This window comes from Mugil cephalus, chromosome 13 (genome assembly GCF_022458985.1).
Source record: "Mugil cephalus isolate CIBA_MC_2020 chromosome 13, CIBA_Mcephalus_1.1, whole genome shotgun sequence".
Classification (NCBI taxonomy): domain Eukaryota; kingdom Metazoa; phylum Chordata; class Actinopteri; order Mugiliformes; family Mugilidae; genus Mugil; species Mugil cephalus.
This window is the reverse complement of record NC_061782.1, coordinates 26,187,621-26,200,908: the sequence shown is the minus strand read 5'-3', so window position 1 is coordinate 26,200,908 and position 13,288 is coordinate 26,187,621. Positions and strand designations below refer to the sequence as shown.

At 39.2% G+C, this 13,288-nt stretch overlaps 1 protein-coding gene across 4 annotated transcripts in view; it reads left to right on the top strand.

Annotated features, from left to right (window-relative positions):
* Nucleotides 1–13,208, top strand: part of nvl (nuclear VCP like) — a 62,388-nt gene extending 49,180 nt beyond the window's left edge. For 3 of the 4 annotated variants that reach the window (XM_047603259.1, XM_047603261.1, XM_047603260.1), the window contains 5 exons: nucleotides 3,746–3,852; nucleotides 4,335–4,411; nucleotides 4,537–4,628; nucleotides 5,439–5,536; nucleotides 5,948–9,200. In XM_047603259.1, coding sequence (XP_047459215.1) covers nucleotides 3,746–3,852; nucleotides 4,335–4,411; nucleotides 4,537–4,628; nucleotides 5,439–5,536; nucleotides 5,948–6,043 — 470 coding nt within the window. In that variant the 3' untranslated portion in view covers nucleotides 6,044–9,200. Of the gene's footprint in view, nucleotides 1–3,745; nucleotides 3,853–4,334; nucleotides 4,412–4,536; nucleotides 4,629–5,438; nucleotides 5,537–5,947; nucleotides 9,201–11,448 lie in introns of those variants that run through there. The other variant, XM_047603262.1, reaches the window with a different exon arrangement.
* The last annotated feature ends 80 nt before the right edge of the window (nucleotides 13,209–13,288 follow it).

Sequence of the window (13,288 nt, the reverse complement as noted above, 5' to 3'; positions counted from 1 at the left end):
CAACACCCCACACCACATCGAAAACTTCAGGGACTTTGTGAACAAAGTCAAGGACGTCACACTGGACCCAGAAGAAACCATCGTGTCCTATGATGTCACCTCACTGTTCACTTGTATCCCCACGAGAGAAGCCACGGATGTAGTAAGGAAAAGACTACAAAAGGATGACACCTTGGCCTCAAGAACCAACCTCAAGCAACAACAAGTCTGTGTGTTACTCAACCTGTGCCTGACCACCACCTACTCTCAGTTCAATGGAGGTTTCTACAGGCAAAAACACGGCTGTGCGATGGGGTCCCCAGTGTCACCGATCGTGGCCAATCTCTACATGGAGGAAGTAGAGACCAGAGCTCTAGACACCTTTGCAAGTTCCACTCCCACCCACTGGTACAGATATGTGGACGACACCTGGGTTAAAATCAGGACAGAGGAGGTGGAATCCTTCACACAACACATCAATGCAGTGCAGTGGATAGCAACATCAAGTTCACCAGGGAGGACATCAGCGGGGACTGTCTGGCCTTTTTGGACTGTTTGGTGCGTGTTGAAGAAGATCGAAGCCTCTACATAGAAGTACATAGGAAACCCACACACACCGATCAACACTTGTTATTTGACTCACACCACCCTCTGGAACACAAACTAGGAGTCATCAGAACCCTCCAGCACGGAGCACAGACTGTCCCCACTAGACAGGAGGGCAAGGACAAGGAGGGAAAACACATTAAACAAACCCTCAAGACATGTGGATATCCCAACTGGGCCTTTGTCAAAGGCTCAAAGAGATATCCCAGGAAGGACAGGGAAGAGGAGCACAACAAAAGGAAGAACATCACCATCCCCTACATAGCTGGTGTATCAGAGAAACTGAGGAGAATTTTTGGTAAACACCGTATCCCAGTTTATTTCAAACCTGGAAACACACTAAGACAGAAACTGGTCCACCCCAAAGACAAAACACCTAGACAGAAACAGAGTAATGTAGTGTACGCTGTTCAGTGTAGCGAGGAATGTACAGACTTGTACATTGGGGAAACAAAACAACCCATCCACAAGTGCATGGCCCAACACAGGAGAGCCAGCTCATCAGGAAACGACTCAGCAGTCCACCTCCGCCTGAAGGACAAAGGACACTGCTTTGAGGATACCAACGTCAAAGTCCTGGCCAGAGAGGACAGTTGTTTTTAGAGAGGAGTTAAGGAAGCCATCTATGTCAAAGTGGAGAAACCTTCTCTGAACAGAGGAGGTGGACTGAGATTTAATTTACCAACTATTTATAAATCAGTTTTGACTTCTGTCCCCAAGAAGTTTCAACAACATTCACACATTGAGCCTCCAGGCTCCCATGGACAATAGCCTCGTTAGAACTCTATTCATAGGATAAGTTAGCCTAGGTACACAGTTCCCCCCATTCAAGGACAGGTAAGTACCAGCCATTGTGGTAATTAGTGACCCCAGTTTCTGGTCAAGCAAGTTCTTGGTGGGTGTTACCCACAGAGTTTATTCCTATTTAAACCTCAATTTCCCACTAGTTTATCAAAACTGAAGAAGCTACTCGGATGAGTGGCGAAACATCTTCAAGAAATTCTACAAGTCCAGCTGACCTTATTCAACGCTTTTTTGGATTACGATGACCTGGATGACTGAGAACCTCTACAGACAACAGTGTAAAGGTTTTGATGATCTCTTGTTCATTGTGTCACTACCCTAGTTTGTAGTTGTTGCTTTGTTACCCAGACCTGACAATCACAATGTTGTTCACTTAGAGCAGGGCTGGGCAAATCATTTCTACAGGGGGCCACATGAAAAATCTGAACTGTGTTGGAGGGCCAAACCAAATGATAACTTGAACGTAATTCTGCTCAATATTAATTTTCTCCCATTGTAAAAAGCAGTAAATTATATATGTTGATAAGCTGCTACTGGTAATCAGAAACATAAGAATATTCTGTAAATATTTATTTAAATTTATGAGTTTTGCCGTAGGTTGAAGATGAAAATGAAACACAATCAATCTGTAGTTTTGGAAACTTTGTCCTCTTTGGAAAATGTCAGTGGACCAAGGAGGGACCATGTAGCTACATGAATTATTTTCTGTATCTCAATAAAGCTCAATAAATGTTTAACCCTTTAAGACCTGAATGTTAGTCTGCCCACAAAGAGAAGCTTGCTGTATTTAAATTACCGTAACTACCCGATGGACAATATTCAAGTTGCGCTTTCTAGAAAAAACGCTGCCATTATGGTAATGATGACGCACTGCCGCTGTCGGCTGCAGGTTGGAGAGTAACGATCGCGGAGCCCCAGTAAGAGAGAGTTGTTTGGAGGAATTGGTTGGTAAAAACAAAGTTAGTTATACCCTTGAGATGTCACGAAGGTCTTCCAGGCAAAAGCACAACTAACCAGTGTTCAGTCACAATGAATATTGTCAATAGCGCAAACCACTGTGACTTACGGTAATTCAAAATCGTCCGCTTTGACGGATGCCAGCAATCCGTTCAGGCTTTTGAGGGTTAATAGATGGCAAGAAGCTGTTTCAATCTTACTTTTTGAAGAATTAACGAACTAACAGTGTCATGACGTAAATAATACATCATGGCTCAAAATAAAAGCAACACAGTCGTATTGCATGCACAGTATAAATACTTGTTCATTTGTGCTTATGACTGACATACCGCGGGCCAGACGGGAATGCCCAAAGGGCCGTAAAATGCCCAGGTCTGACTTAGAGGCTGTCTGCCATCTTTGCTGAAATGTTCATGGACACTTCCATAATTGTTTAACCTGCAGCAACAATCATGGTGGAGATGGACTCAACTAGACTGCTCAAAAAATAAAATTAAAAGAACACTTTGAAACAAAAAGGGACAAAAGGCAGGGACAACAATTATACTCGCTATCTACACTTTATCAGGCATAACGTTAGGGCCTAATATTGTGTACTATTATACAATTGTATATTGTGTCTCTGATACACTATAGGCCCTCTGATGGTGCCAGAATGTTGTTAGTGGGAGCCTTTGGGTCCCACGTGGATCAGTTTGTTATCCAGGGAATTCGTAGGCCAGGTCAACATCTTATGCTGTTTTTTTTTTGGAATCTAGGTAGGGAGTACATGTCTTAGTAACATCCAAAACTTTCTCAGCCGAATATTGCATTGTCACAAGATGGTCAATATAATGTAATGCAATGTTATTTCTCAGTGTTTCTAATAATGATCGATGTAAACTCATATGGACTGGGTTACGTGTTAGGAACAAAAGTATTCCACTTCATATAATGGAAATGAAAATGATCAAACTACAGAGGGATGAATTCAAAGACGCGTCTTGGGGTATTTCCTCCCATATCTGGACCAGGGCATCACTGAGCTCCTAGACAGTCAGAGGTGCAACCTGGCAGCATCAGATGGACTGGAATATAATGTCCCAGAGGTCTGGGACATTATATCATGGGTCATGGGTTAGAGCTTCCTCAGAATAAGTTCCCAAATCACCCAGCCTTATATCCTGTTTAATAATTTGAGAACACATTGTCAGACATGTAAATAATAAAAAAGGTAAATGTTAATCACAGATCAGAAGAAATTTGATCTGTGAATCTGTGAAGAAATTTTATTTAATTTTATTACTTTTATTACATTGAGCACTGTTTTAATGCATGGCTTTTGGAAAAGTATTTTTAACCAAAGTCATTATTTGCTGTTAATCAAAACACTAAATCACTGTTACTCTCTTGTTTCCAGATATAATTGACCCTGCAATACTGAGGCCAGGTCGTCTAGATAAAACCTTATATGTGGGTTTGCCACCTCCAGCAGACCGTCACGCCATCCTGCTTACCATTACAAAGGTATGGAATAATCAAATACCAGGAATTACCTCAAAGTGGGTGGCTAAATCTAGTCACAATGGTATTTTTAAATTTTTATTTATAAAAACAATAACCTGCATGGATAGATAAATTAAAGCAACACGCACTATTCACATGCTTTCCAGTAAACAATCACACAATATTATACTATGTCAATATGAGTAGAAGTAGTCTTCTATAGATGATAAGATCTTCTCTTCAAGCCTTCTCCATATATCTGTCCACGTAGTTTAAAGGTATGATGTAAATATGGATGTTGTGGAGTTGTTTTTCTTAACTATGGAAAGGATTCTGAAAACATCCACCACTGTTGTCTTCTGTGGACGTCCAAGGCCCCTTTATCTTGCTAAGCTCACAACAAAGTTTGGAATGCCTCACCACGTGTCAGATCAACTTTGAATGCATAGAAATGAAATTGCTGTAGAGTCTTCTTACCTGAATCAACGTTCATTTGTTGAAAGGGGGGCGCAAAACCTCAGCTGGAGCAGGATGTCAGCCTTGAAGAGATAGCTTTTGATGAGCGCTGTGATTGCTTCACGTAAGTCCCAGCTGGAGAAAAAGGATCTTTTTTTTTTTTTTTTTTTTTTTTGCTGTATATTCAACATGTCCATTGCATGACTGAAAGTTGATCCAGTCTAATTGTGCGTTATGTCTTTGATACAGTGGAGCAGACCTGACTGCATTAGTGAGGGAAGCCTCTGTTAATGCCTTCAGAGCCTACCTGAAATCCCAGCATGCTTCAGCTGCTTCTTGTGGTAACTTCACCCCTACCTCAGCATACCTGTTCAGTATTACCATTTAAAGATGTGACTGTAAAACTGTATGTCATTTGAACAGGCTGCTTGCTGTGCGAATTTTTATGGTATTTTTTTTTCCAAAAAAACAATGAAAATCAGTTCCTATATTGAATTAATTCTCATTCTTTGATTGATTGTACCATTAATGATATAGAATAATTATATTTTTATATAATGTGTTTTTGTCAAGACCATTGACATATAAAGCTGTTTTAATAATGAATGTGCAAAACAGTGACTGTGATACTCAAGTATCCTAGGTCTCTGGGTCTAACTCACAGCAGACCAGCGTCAGGAACCTTGCCTAAAGACAAATGAGTGTAATAGACTACACTGCAGGTTAAGACAGAGAGATCCAAAAGGCGTTGAAAAAAATCAACTGGACTTGTAGAATTTCTTGAAGACGTTTTGCCTCTCATCACTTCTCAAGAAGTTATTCTGATAAGTGGCAAAAATGTCTTCAAGGAATTCTACAAGTCCAGTTGCCTTTTTTCAATGCCTTTTGAATTACTAAATGGATGTTGGAGTAAGTTAGGGTCCTGTTTATGTTTGTCTATGCATTTACTCATCCATAATTCAGGCCCTCACCACCAACTTAAGTGATCTTAGCAACTCTATTTCCTTATTTGCGCTTGCTAGAGGGATACGTAGTGTACACGGTGCAAAAGAAGAAAACATAATTCGCACTTGTACAGTGAAGTAAACTAAATGGTATTTCTCAGCTCACATTGTGATATTTAGCTTAAAGCTGTTCATTGTTGCACACAGGTTACACATTTGTCTCTGGCACTGCTGTTGACATCAGAGTGAGCAAAGCCAATTTTGAGGATGCCTTCAAGAAAGTTCGTCCTTCTGTGTCCAAAAAGGTAAGACAGTGTAAACAGTATAGCTATTACTGTGTTAACATTTATATCCTAATAGTTTTGAAGGTAAGTTTAATGACCAGCTTGTATTAGATCGATAAAATTGTAACACTAACAGACTTTACTTTCCCTCTATGAAGGCTTAATTCTGTCACAATAATAATAATAATAAAAAAAACTAAATATATGCCAGAAATGCTAGTTATTTATTTATTTATTTATTGATGCGCACACTTCACACTGCACAACCAAATGTAATGCAGATGAGGTAGCTGAACCTTTCGCTTATTGGCTGATCTGCAAGGACACGGATTGACTGAACGTGCCTTGCTTTTCTCAGCCAGCCAGGCAGGAGCTAATATAGACAGGTAATAAAGAGTAGACGTCGCATTCATGGATATACTGTCAATAAAGAGTAGACACTGCCCTGACTGCTCCAGCGCGAGACACGTTGCTGCCATCTTGGACCGGTCTAAACTCAGCCTCCAGCTGCAGCTACTACGGTACTGAAACACTGGACCGGAGCACTGTGCAGCTTCTTCTGGAAAATCAGCGGAACGTACAAAGCGGGACATCAGGAATTACTTTTCCTCACAAGTAAGATTGAACATCTATATTGGTTGTATGTAGTCGTTTCAACAGTTACTGTCTTGTAATAATCTGTTCAGTCATGGCTAGCTAATTAAGGCTAACTCATGTTACTAGCGTGTTGCTAGTTATAAAAGTTAATGTTATGCTATGAAAGTTAAAGCTGTGAAACTTTATAAATCATGTGTCTATAATGCAGATATAGATTACAACTGACATTATGAATACCGTTAACCGTTGGTATAACACTGACCAGAGTATTTTACACAGGGTGGCACAGACAGAACGATTGTATCCATCTCTAGCTAGTAAAATATTTGTCATGGCATTTACCCACTCTTCCTACTTCCATATACAATAATATTATGTTTTTTGTTGGTTCAGAGCAAATATGCTATATATATGATACAGCTTCAGCCTGTACCACGTGGAGCTTCTGTTTAAGCCTTGGGTAGTGTTCATGTTTTTCTAAATACAATCAATTCTGAAAATATATTTCATAATTTTTTATGTGCTGTATATCTTTTGTGTGTTTCCCCTACAAATGTGGAGCAAGAATCCATCTGCGCACCAGTTCCAGTCCATCTTCCACTGTCTGATGGTTGGGTGTCAGTCAGGCAACATGGTGGTACGGGATGACACTGTGTCCCTGTCTGCAGTGGACATGTCCTCTGTCCTCTGACAACATTTCAGTGTTGTCATTGGTTGTGCGCATGTTCCTTAAAATAAGCCTTCACCACATCACCAAACTCACCTCTCTTTCGTTTCAGAAGGGTAGTAAAAGAAATATGCTATTTAAAACTGTCCTCTTTCAGTGATTTTAGCTAAACCCCTTTCATCAAGAAGTGCTTTGGAGATCTGGCTTCATACAGACCACAGTGCATCTATGCCCAGCTTCGGGACTCTATGGGCAGATGGAGACACGCTCCTGGGTGTTGCTGTTTGCGTCCCTCCTTCAGATGACAAGGAAACACCATGCAACCTGACCCATGCGACTGTTGCTATGCAACTGACCAAACAACTGGATCACCTTGGACAGACAGACAGACTTTAATAATCCACAAGGGAAATTACTTCGTCACCATAGCTTCATTGCACATAAAAGTAAACACTCATAAAACCACAAGAAAGATAAATAAAATGAAATTAAATTAAAGTAAAATAAAAAATAAGCATAATCAAAAAACCTCCAGAATTAGCATTATTAAAATACGCAAAAAGTAGTTGTCAAAATAGTGTCCAAGGTGATGTTTTGCCAGTTGTATAGCAACAGTGGTGTGGATTGTGTCGTCATGTTGTTTTTCATCAACGCTGTTTCCTTATCAGCTGAGAGTGGGATGTAAATTCAAAAGGACTGTGTCTGCCTGTAGAGTCTGACTCTGGGCAAAGACTCACTGTGGTCCCATGAACCAGGTCTCCAAAGCACTTCTCATGACACACTAAAGCGCACACAGTCCATTGATCCTGCTGCCAAAAATCTCAAGTTCTCTGTGAGTACAGATGAGTTTTGCCAACTACTTTTGTAAATTTGTTTAATGCTAATTCTGGAAGTTTTTTGATTACACCATTTTATTTTATTGTACTAGATAATATTTATTTTTCATTTTAATCAAAGCTTGTTTTATTTTATCTTTGTTTTTACTTGTGGTTTTTGAGAGTGTTAATTTTATGTGCAACTAAGCTACTGTGACCAAGTAATTTCCCTCGTGTAAAAATTGTGAAAAATTCCCCCGTTAAAGTCTAACTTTAGATGAGATAGGTTATTAGATTACGTTAAATAAATAAGACCGATTAGATAACATAAAATAAGAAAGATAGGCTATACATATAATATATATTGCATATTATTATAAATATATTTCCAGTTTGTTACAGATAACACTGTATGTCTATATATGTATTATATATTATTGTATATATTGTATATTGGTGCGAATAACTTAATTTTACAGATGTATTTTCCGTATTTCAAATATCTTTGTGTTATCTATGTTATAATGATAACACATATGGACCATGCTGGTTTGAAATAAAGTTCATATAATTATATTCAGAGAATCAGACATTATTTCCTCTATTTTTAATTAAGTAAAAGAGCTGAATAGTGCTGTTTCTTTGTATGTGTGTTATTTGATACACTACAAACATCATGTACCTGGACACAGACTCAAAATATTTTATTACTATTAAGCCTACTGTGTGCGTATGTATGAAAATGTCAATAATAATCCTGTATGATATCCACGTCTGACGTTTGTAGCAAAGAAAACCGCAGGAAAATAGTTTGAGAATCCTGTGAGTTCTGGTCACATTAATTCCTGTTAAACAGGTAAGTTAATGGAGCTGATGACCGATCCAAGATGACTCGTCAGGTCGTGGACTGGTAGCAGTCAATGTGGCATCTACTCTTTTATTATGTCTATGGGAGCCAAAGGAGGCGACTTCAAACCAGGAGGTCTGAGGAGCTTAGCGTTGTACAATGACACAAGCATTTAACCTCAGACACTGGGCGACCAACCGTGTGGCAGTCAGACATGGTCAAGCAATGTACCACTTCCTCCAAATACAAGAATATCTGAGGGTTAGCGGTTGTGCCGGTGTAAGACATTACAGCCGTGGCCAAAATTTTGAGAATGACACTAATTTTAATTTTCAGAAAGTCTACTGCCTCGTTTTTTTTGATGGCAGCATACTACAGAATGTTACGCCGAGTGATCAGGTGAATTGCAGTTAATTGCAAAGTCCTTCTGCCATGAAAATGAACTTCATCCCAAAAAAACATTTCCAATGCATTTCAGCCCTGCCACAAGAGGACCAGCTGACATCATGTCAGTGACTGTTGCTGACAAGAACAAGGCTGGAGATCACTTGTGATGCTAGTTGTGTTTGAATGACAAACTGGAAGCTTCAAGAGGAGGGTGGTGCTTGAAATTATTCAGTGCGTTTATATGCACGTGAAACTAATTATTGCCTTAATCGGACTATAACAGAAGAACTTAAGTGCATGTAAACACGTTACTCCGATTAAAACCGGAGTTCTCATTGTCCGATTGAGACACCCAGATAATGCGATTGGAATCGGACTTTTCATCGGATAATGCGTGTGCGCATGCTCCACCACCGCTGCGCTTGCGTGTCACCCCGGAACAAACACGTCCAAGAAAGTGGATCGCAGAAGAAGAGAAACGGAGCCGTCTGAGGCATTGCGTGGATCTTACCTGCATCAGAAGTAGCGCGAACATTACGTATAAGATTAAAAATGTACTATTATCCGTTGTTGTTTGAAATGTCAGTCTGCCGCATGAACGACTCTTGTTTTTTATATGAAAATCAGGCCGTATTGACGTGGTATTATCCCGCTGAAAAGACACGTATCGCCACCTAGTGTGAAAGAGGAGAACAGTTATTCGATTTTCTTGCGCTGCAAACGGGAACAAAGACTGCAGTCAGAAAGTCGAATTTTAAGCAGAGCTCGATTAAACTCTGCATGTAAACGCACTGATTGTTCTTCCTCTGTTAACCATGGTTATTTGTAAGAAAAATGCACAGTCATCATTGCTTTGCATAAAAAGGGTTGCACAGGCAAGGATATTGCTGCTAGTAAGAGTGCATCTAACTCAACCATTCATCGGACAATGAAGAACTTCAATGAGAGCAATTCAATTGTTGTGAAGAAGGCCAAGGTGCAAGGACCGTCTTCTAAAGTTCATTCAGCTGTGGGATCAGGGCACCACCAGTACAAGGAATTGCTCAGGAATGACGGAATCCAGGTGTGAGTGCAGTGAAGCGAAGACTTTCGCAGGATGGCCTGGTGTCAAGAAGGTCAAAGTAGCCACTTCTCTCCAGGAAAATTATCAGGGAGAGACTGATGTTCAGCAAAAGGTACAGGGACTGAACTGCTGAGGACTAGGGTAAAATCGTTTTCTCTGATGAATCCCCTTTCCAATTGTTGGGGGCATCTGGAAAATAGCTTGTCTGGAGAAGAAAAGGTGAGCGCTGCCATCAGTCCTGTGTCAACAGTAAAGCATCTTGACACCCTTCATGTGTGGGGTTGCTTCTTAGCCAAGGGAGCGGGCTCAGTCATAATTTTGCCTAAGAACTCAGCCATGAATAAAGAAAGGTACCAAAACATCCTGCAAGAGCAACTTCTCCCAGCCATCCAAGAACAGTTTGGTGAAAAACGATGCCTTTTCCAACATGATGGAGCACCTTGCCATAAGGAAAAGGTGATAACTAAGTGGCTTGGGGAACAAAACATAGAACTTTTGGGTTCTTGGCCAGGAAACACCCAGGACCTTAATCCTATTGAGAACTTGTGGTCAATCTTCAAGAGGCAGATGGACGAACAAAAACAACAAATTCTGACAAACTCCAAGCATTGATTATGCAAGAATGCTATCAGCTGCTATCAGTCAGGATGTGGCACAGAAATTCATTGACAGCATGCCAGGATGAATTGCAGAGGTCTTGAAAAAGAAGGGCCAACATTTCAAATATTTACTCCTTGCATAAATCGTAATTTTCAATAAAACCCTTTGACACTTGTGATTATACTTCAGAATACCATAGAAACATCTGAAAAAAAGATCTAAAAACACTGAAGCAGCCGACTTTGTGAAAACTAGTAATTGTGCCAGTCTCAAAACATTTGGCCACGGCTGTAAATGCAACAGGCTATTAGACAGGTTTTCCAATGCAAAAAGTATATAGTGCTAAGCGTCTCGGCTTCTGCTTGCTATTGCTGTGCCATTTCAGTTTGAACTACCTGGCTGACTGTGAAAAGCAAGGCATGTGCAGTCGATATGTGCACTTGCCGATCAATCAATAGGGAAAAGTGCAACCAGTATGGACAGCCCCTTCATCTGGATTACATTTCATTGTGCATGCTAAAGTGCATGCATTAATAAATAAATAAATGGATACATAAATAGCATTTATGGCATGTCTTTAGGTATTTATTTAATTATTTATGGCAAATCTTTAGGTACAGTAGTGTTCAAAATAATAGCAGTCCAATGTGACAAACCAGATTAATCCAGGTTTTTAGTATATTTTTTATTGCTACATGGCAAACAATTTACCAGCAGGTGTGGTAGGTTCTCAGAAAACCAACAAGACCCAGCATTCATGATATGTACACTCTTAAGGCTGTGTAATTGGACAATTATTTGAAAGGGGTGTGTTTAGAAAAATAGCAGTGTGTCATTAAATCAGTGAGGTCATCAATTATGTGAAAAAAAAAAAAACTTTTGAAGCTGTTTTATTTATTAATTTATATTTTGGTATAATTACAAACATGCAGTGATTCTTGCTTGTTCTCTGTGCAGGACCAGAAGATGTATGAGCAACTCAGAGATTCCCTCTGCAGATGACTACCAGGCCAAAACCAGGCATATCCAGGCATATCTTTTACCATGTAAATACATATTGTCTTATGAATGAATCACAATACTCTTTCCTAGTTTTACAATAAAATGTATAAAAAAAACTCATCTTGCATGTATTCTTCTTATCAAACACACCAGTTACTCTCTTGGTCCCCACCTCTCACCACCCTCACCTAAAGAAATTGTATTCAATCACGCTGCTGTCCTGGCACACTGTTTCTTTTCAGATGGTCATTTAATGTGTACAGTGCAGCTTAATAGTAATTGCATCCCTCAAAATTTGTTACATTTCTGCATAAAAATCACTCAAAACATTAGTTGGTCGGTTTTTAATACGAGGTCTGACAGCTAACAAAGACAACCCAATTAAACAAAAAAATAAAAATATGTTGTGGTATTTATATGTTTATTCAGGAAAATTACCGAAAAATGCACCATAGGATTAGAAATTAACTTCTAGCCAAATTAGACTCCATCTGTGTTTCCAATCAATGTAATTGGACTCCTCCACAGAAGTGTTCAACCCATAGTGCATACAGTGTTGCTTAGACAGACAGTGTTTTGAGAGATTACAAAGGAACGCTTGTCAGTGAGGAACACACCTGATCTAGTGATGGGAACAATCGTTCTTTTTACTGTACCGAATCAGTCAAATCAGTTCATTAAAATGATTGGTTCAAATGATTCGTTCACAGAGTCAGTCAGTCCCCCACCCCCACCTCCGCCACCACGCTCACATACACGGGCGTTAACATCACATCATCTGGGCTGTACTGTTAAGTAATTTGTGCTTAATAAAAAAAAAAAAAAAATGTTTAAGTAAATAAAAATAATGTGTACCCCACCATTACAATCGTATTTTTTGTGTGTTTTAATTGTGGAAATTAAACAAATTATAAATGTAAAACAATGTGGGTTTCAATTGTGGAAATTAATATAACTGAAAAAAAAAATGTGGGCGTTAACATTACAATTTGCATCACATCTGGGTGTACTGTTAAATAATTTGTGTTTAATAATAAAAAAAAGTTTTATAAAATAAAAATAAATCAGTTCATTAAAATGATTGGTTCAAATGATTCGTTCACAGAGTCAGTCAGTCCCCCACCCCCACCTCCGCCACCACGCTCACATACACGGGCGTTAACATCACATCATCTGGGCTGTACTGTTAAGTAATTTGTGCTTAATAAAAAAAAAAAAAAAATGTTTAAGTAAATAAAAATAATGTGTACCCCACCATTACAATCGTATTTTTTGTGTGTTTTAATTGTGGAAATTAAACAAATTATAAATGTAAAACAATGTGGGTTTCAATTGTGGAAATTAATATAACTGAAAAAAAAAATGTGGGCGTTAACATTACAATTTGCATCACATCTGGGTGTACTGTTAAATAATTTGTGTTTAATAATAAAAAAAAGTTTTATAAAATAAAAATAATGTGTGCCCCACCCACACCCCCACCATTAAAACCGTAACGGTGATTAACAGTACAACGCAGGCAATGCAAATTATAAATGTTAAACAATATGTGTTTTAATTGCAGAAATTAAACAAATTATAAACGTAAAACAATGTGTGTTCCAGTCCCTAAAGTCGTTTGGTCCAGAAAGCTCTTTCTATCGGCGGGGCTTCCGGCATCTCAGCCTCTGTGTAGGCACCAATGGTCTGCGATGACACAGAGGCTGAGTCGCGACCTGCAGTGTACTGGTGGTTCACTTGGAGAACGAATCAGTAAGTGATCCGTTCATGTACTGGTGGTTCACTTGGAGAACGA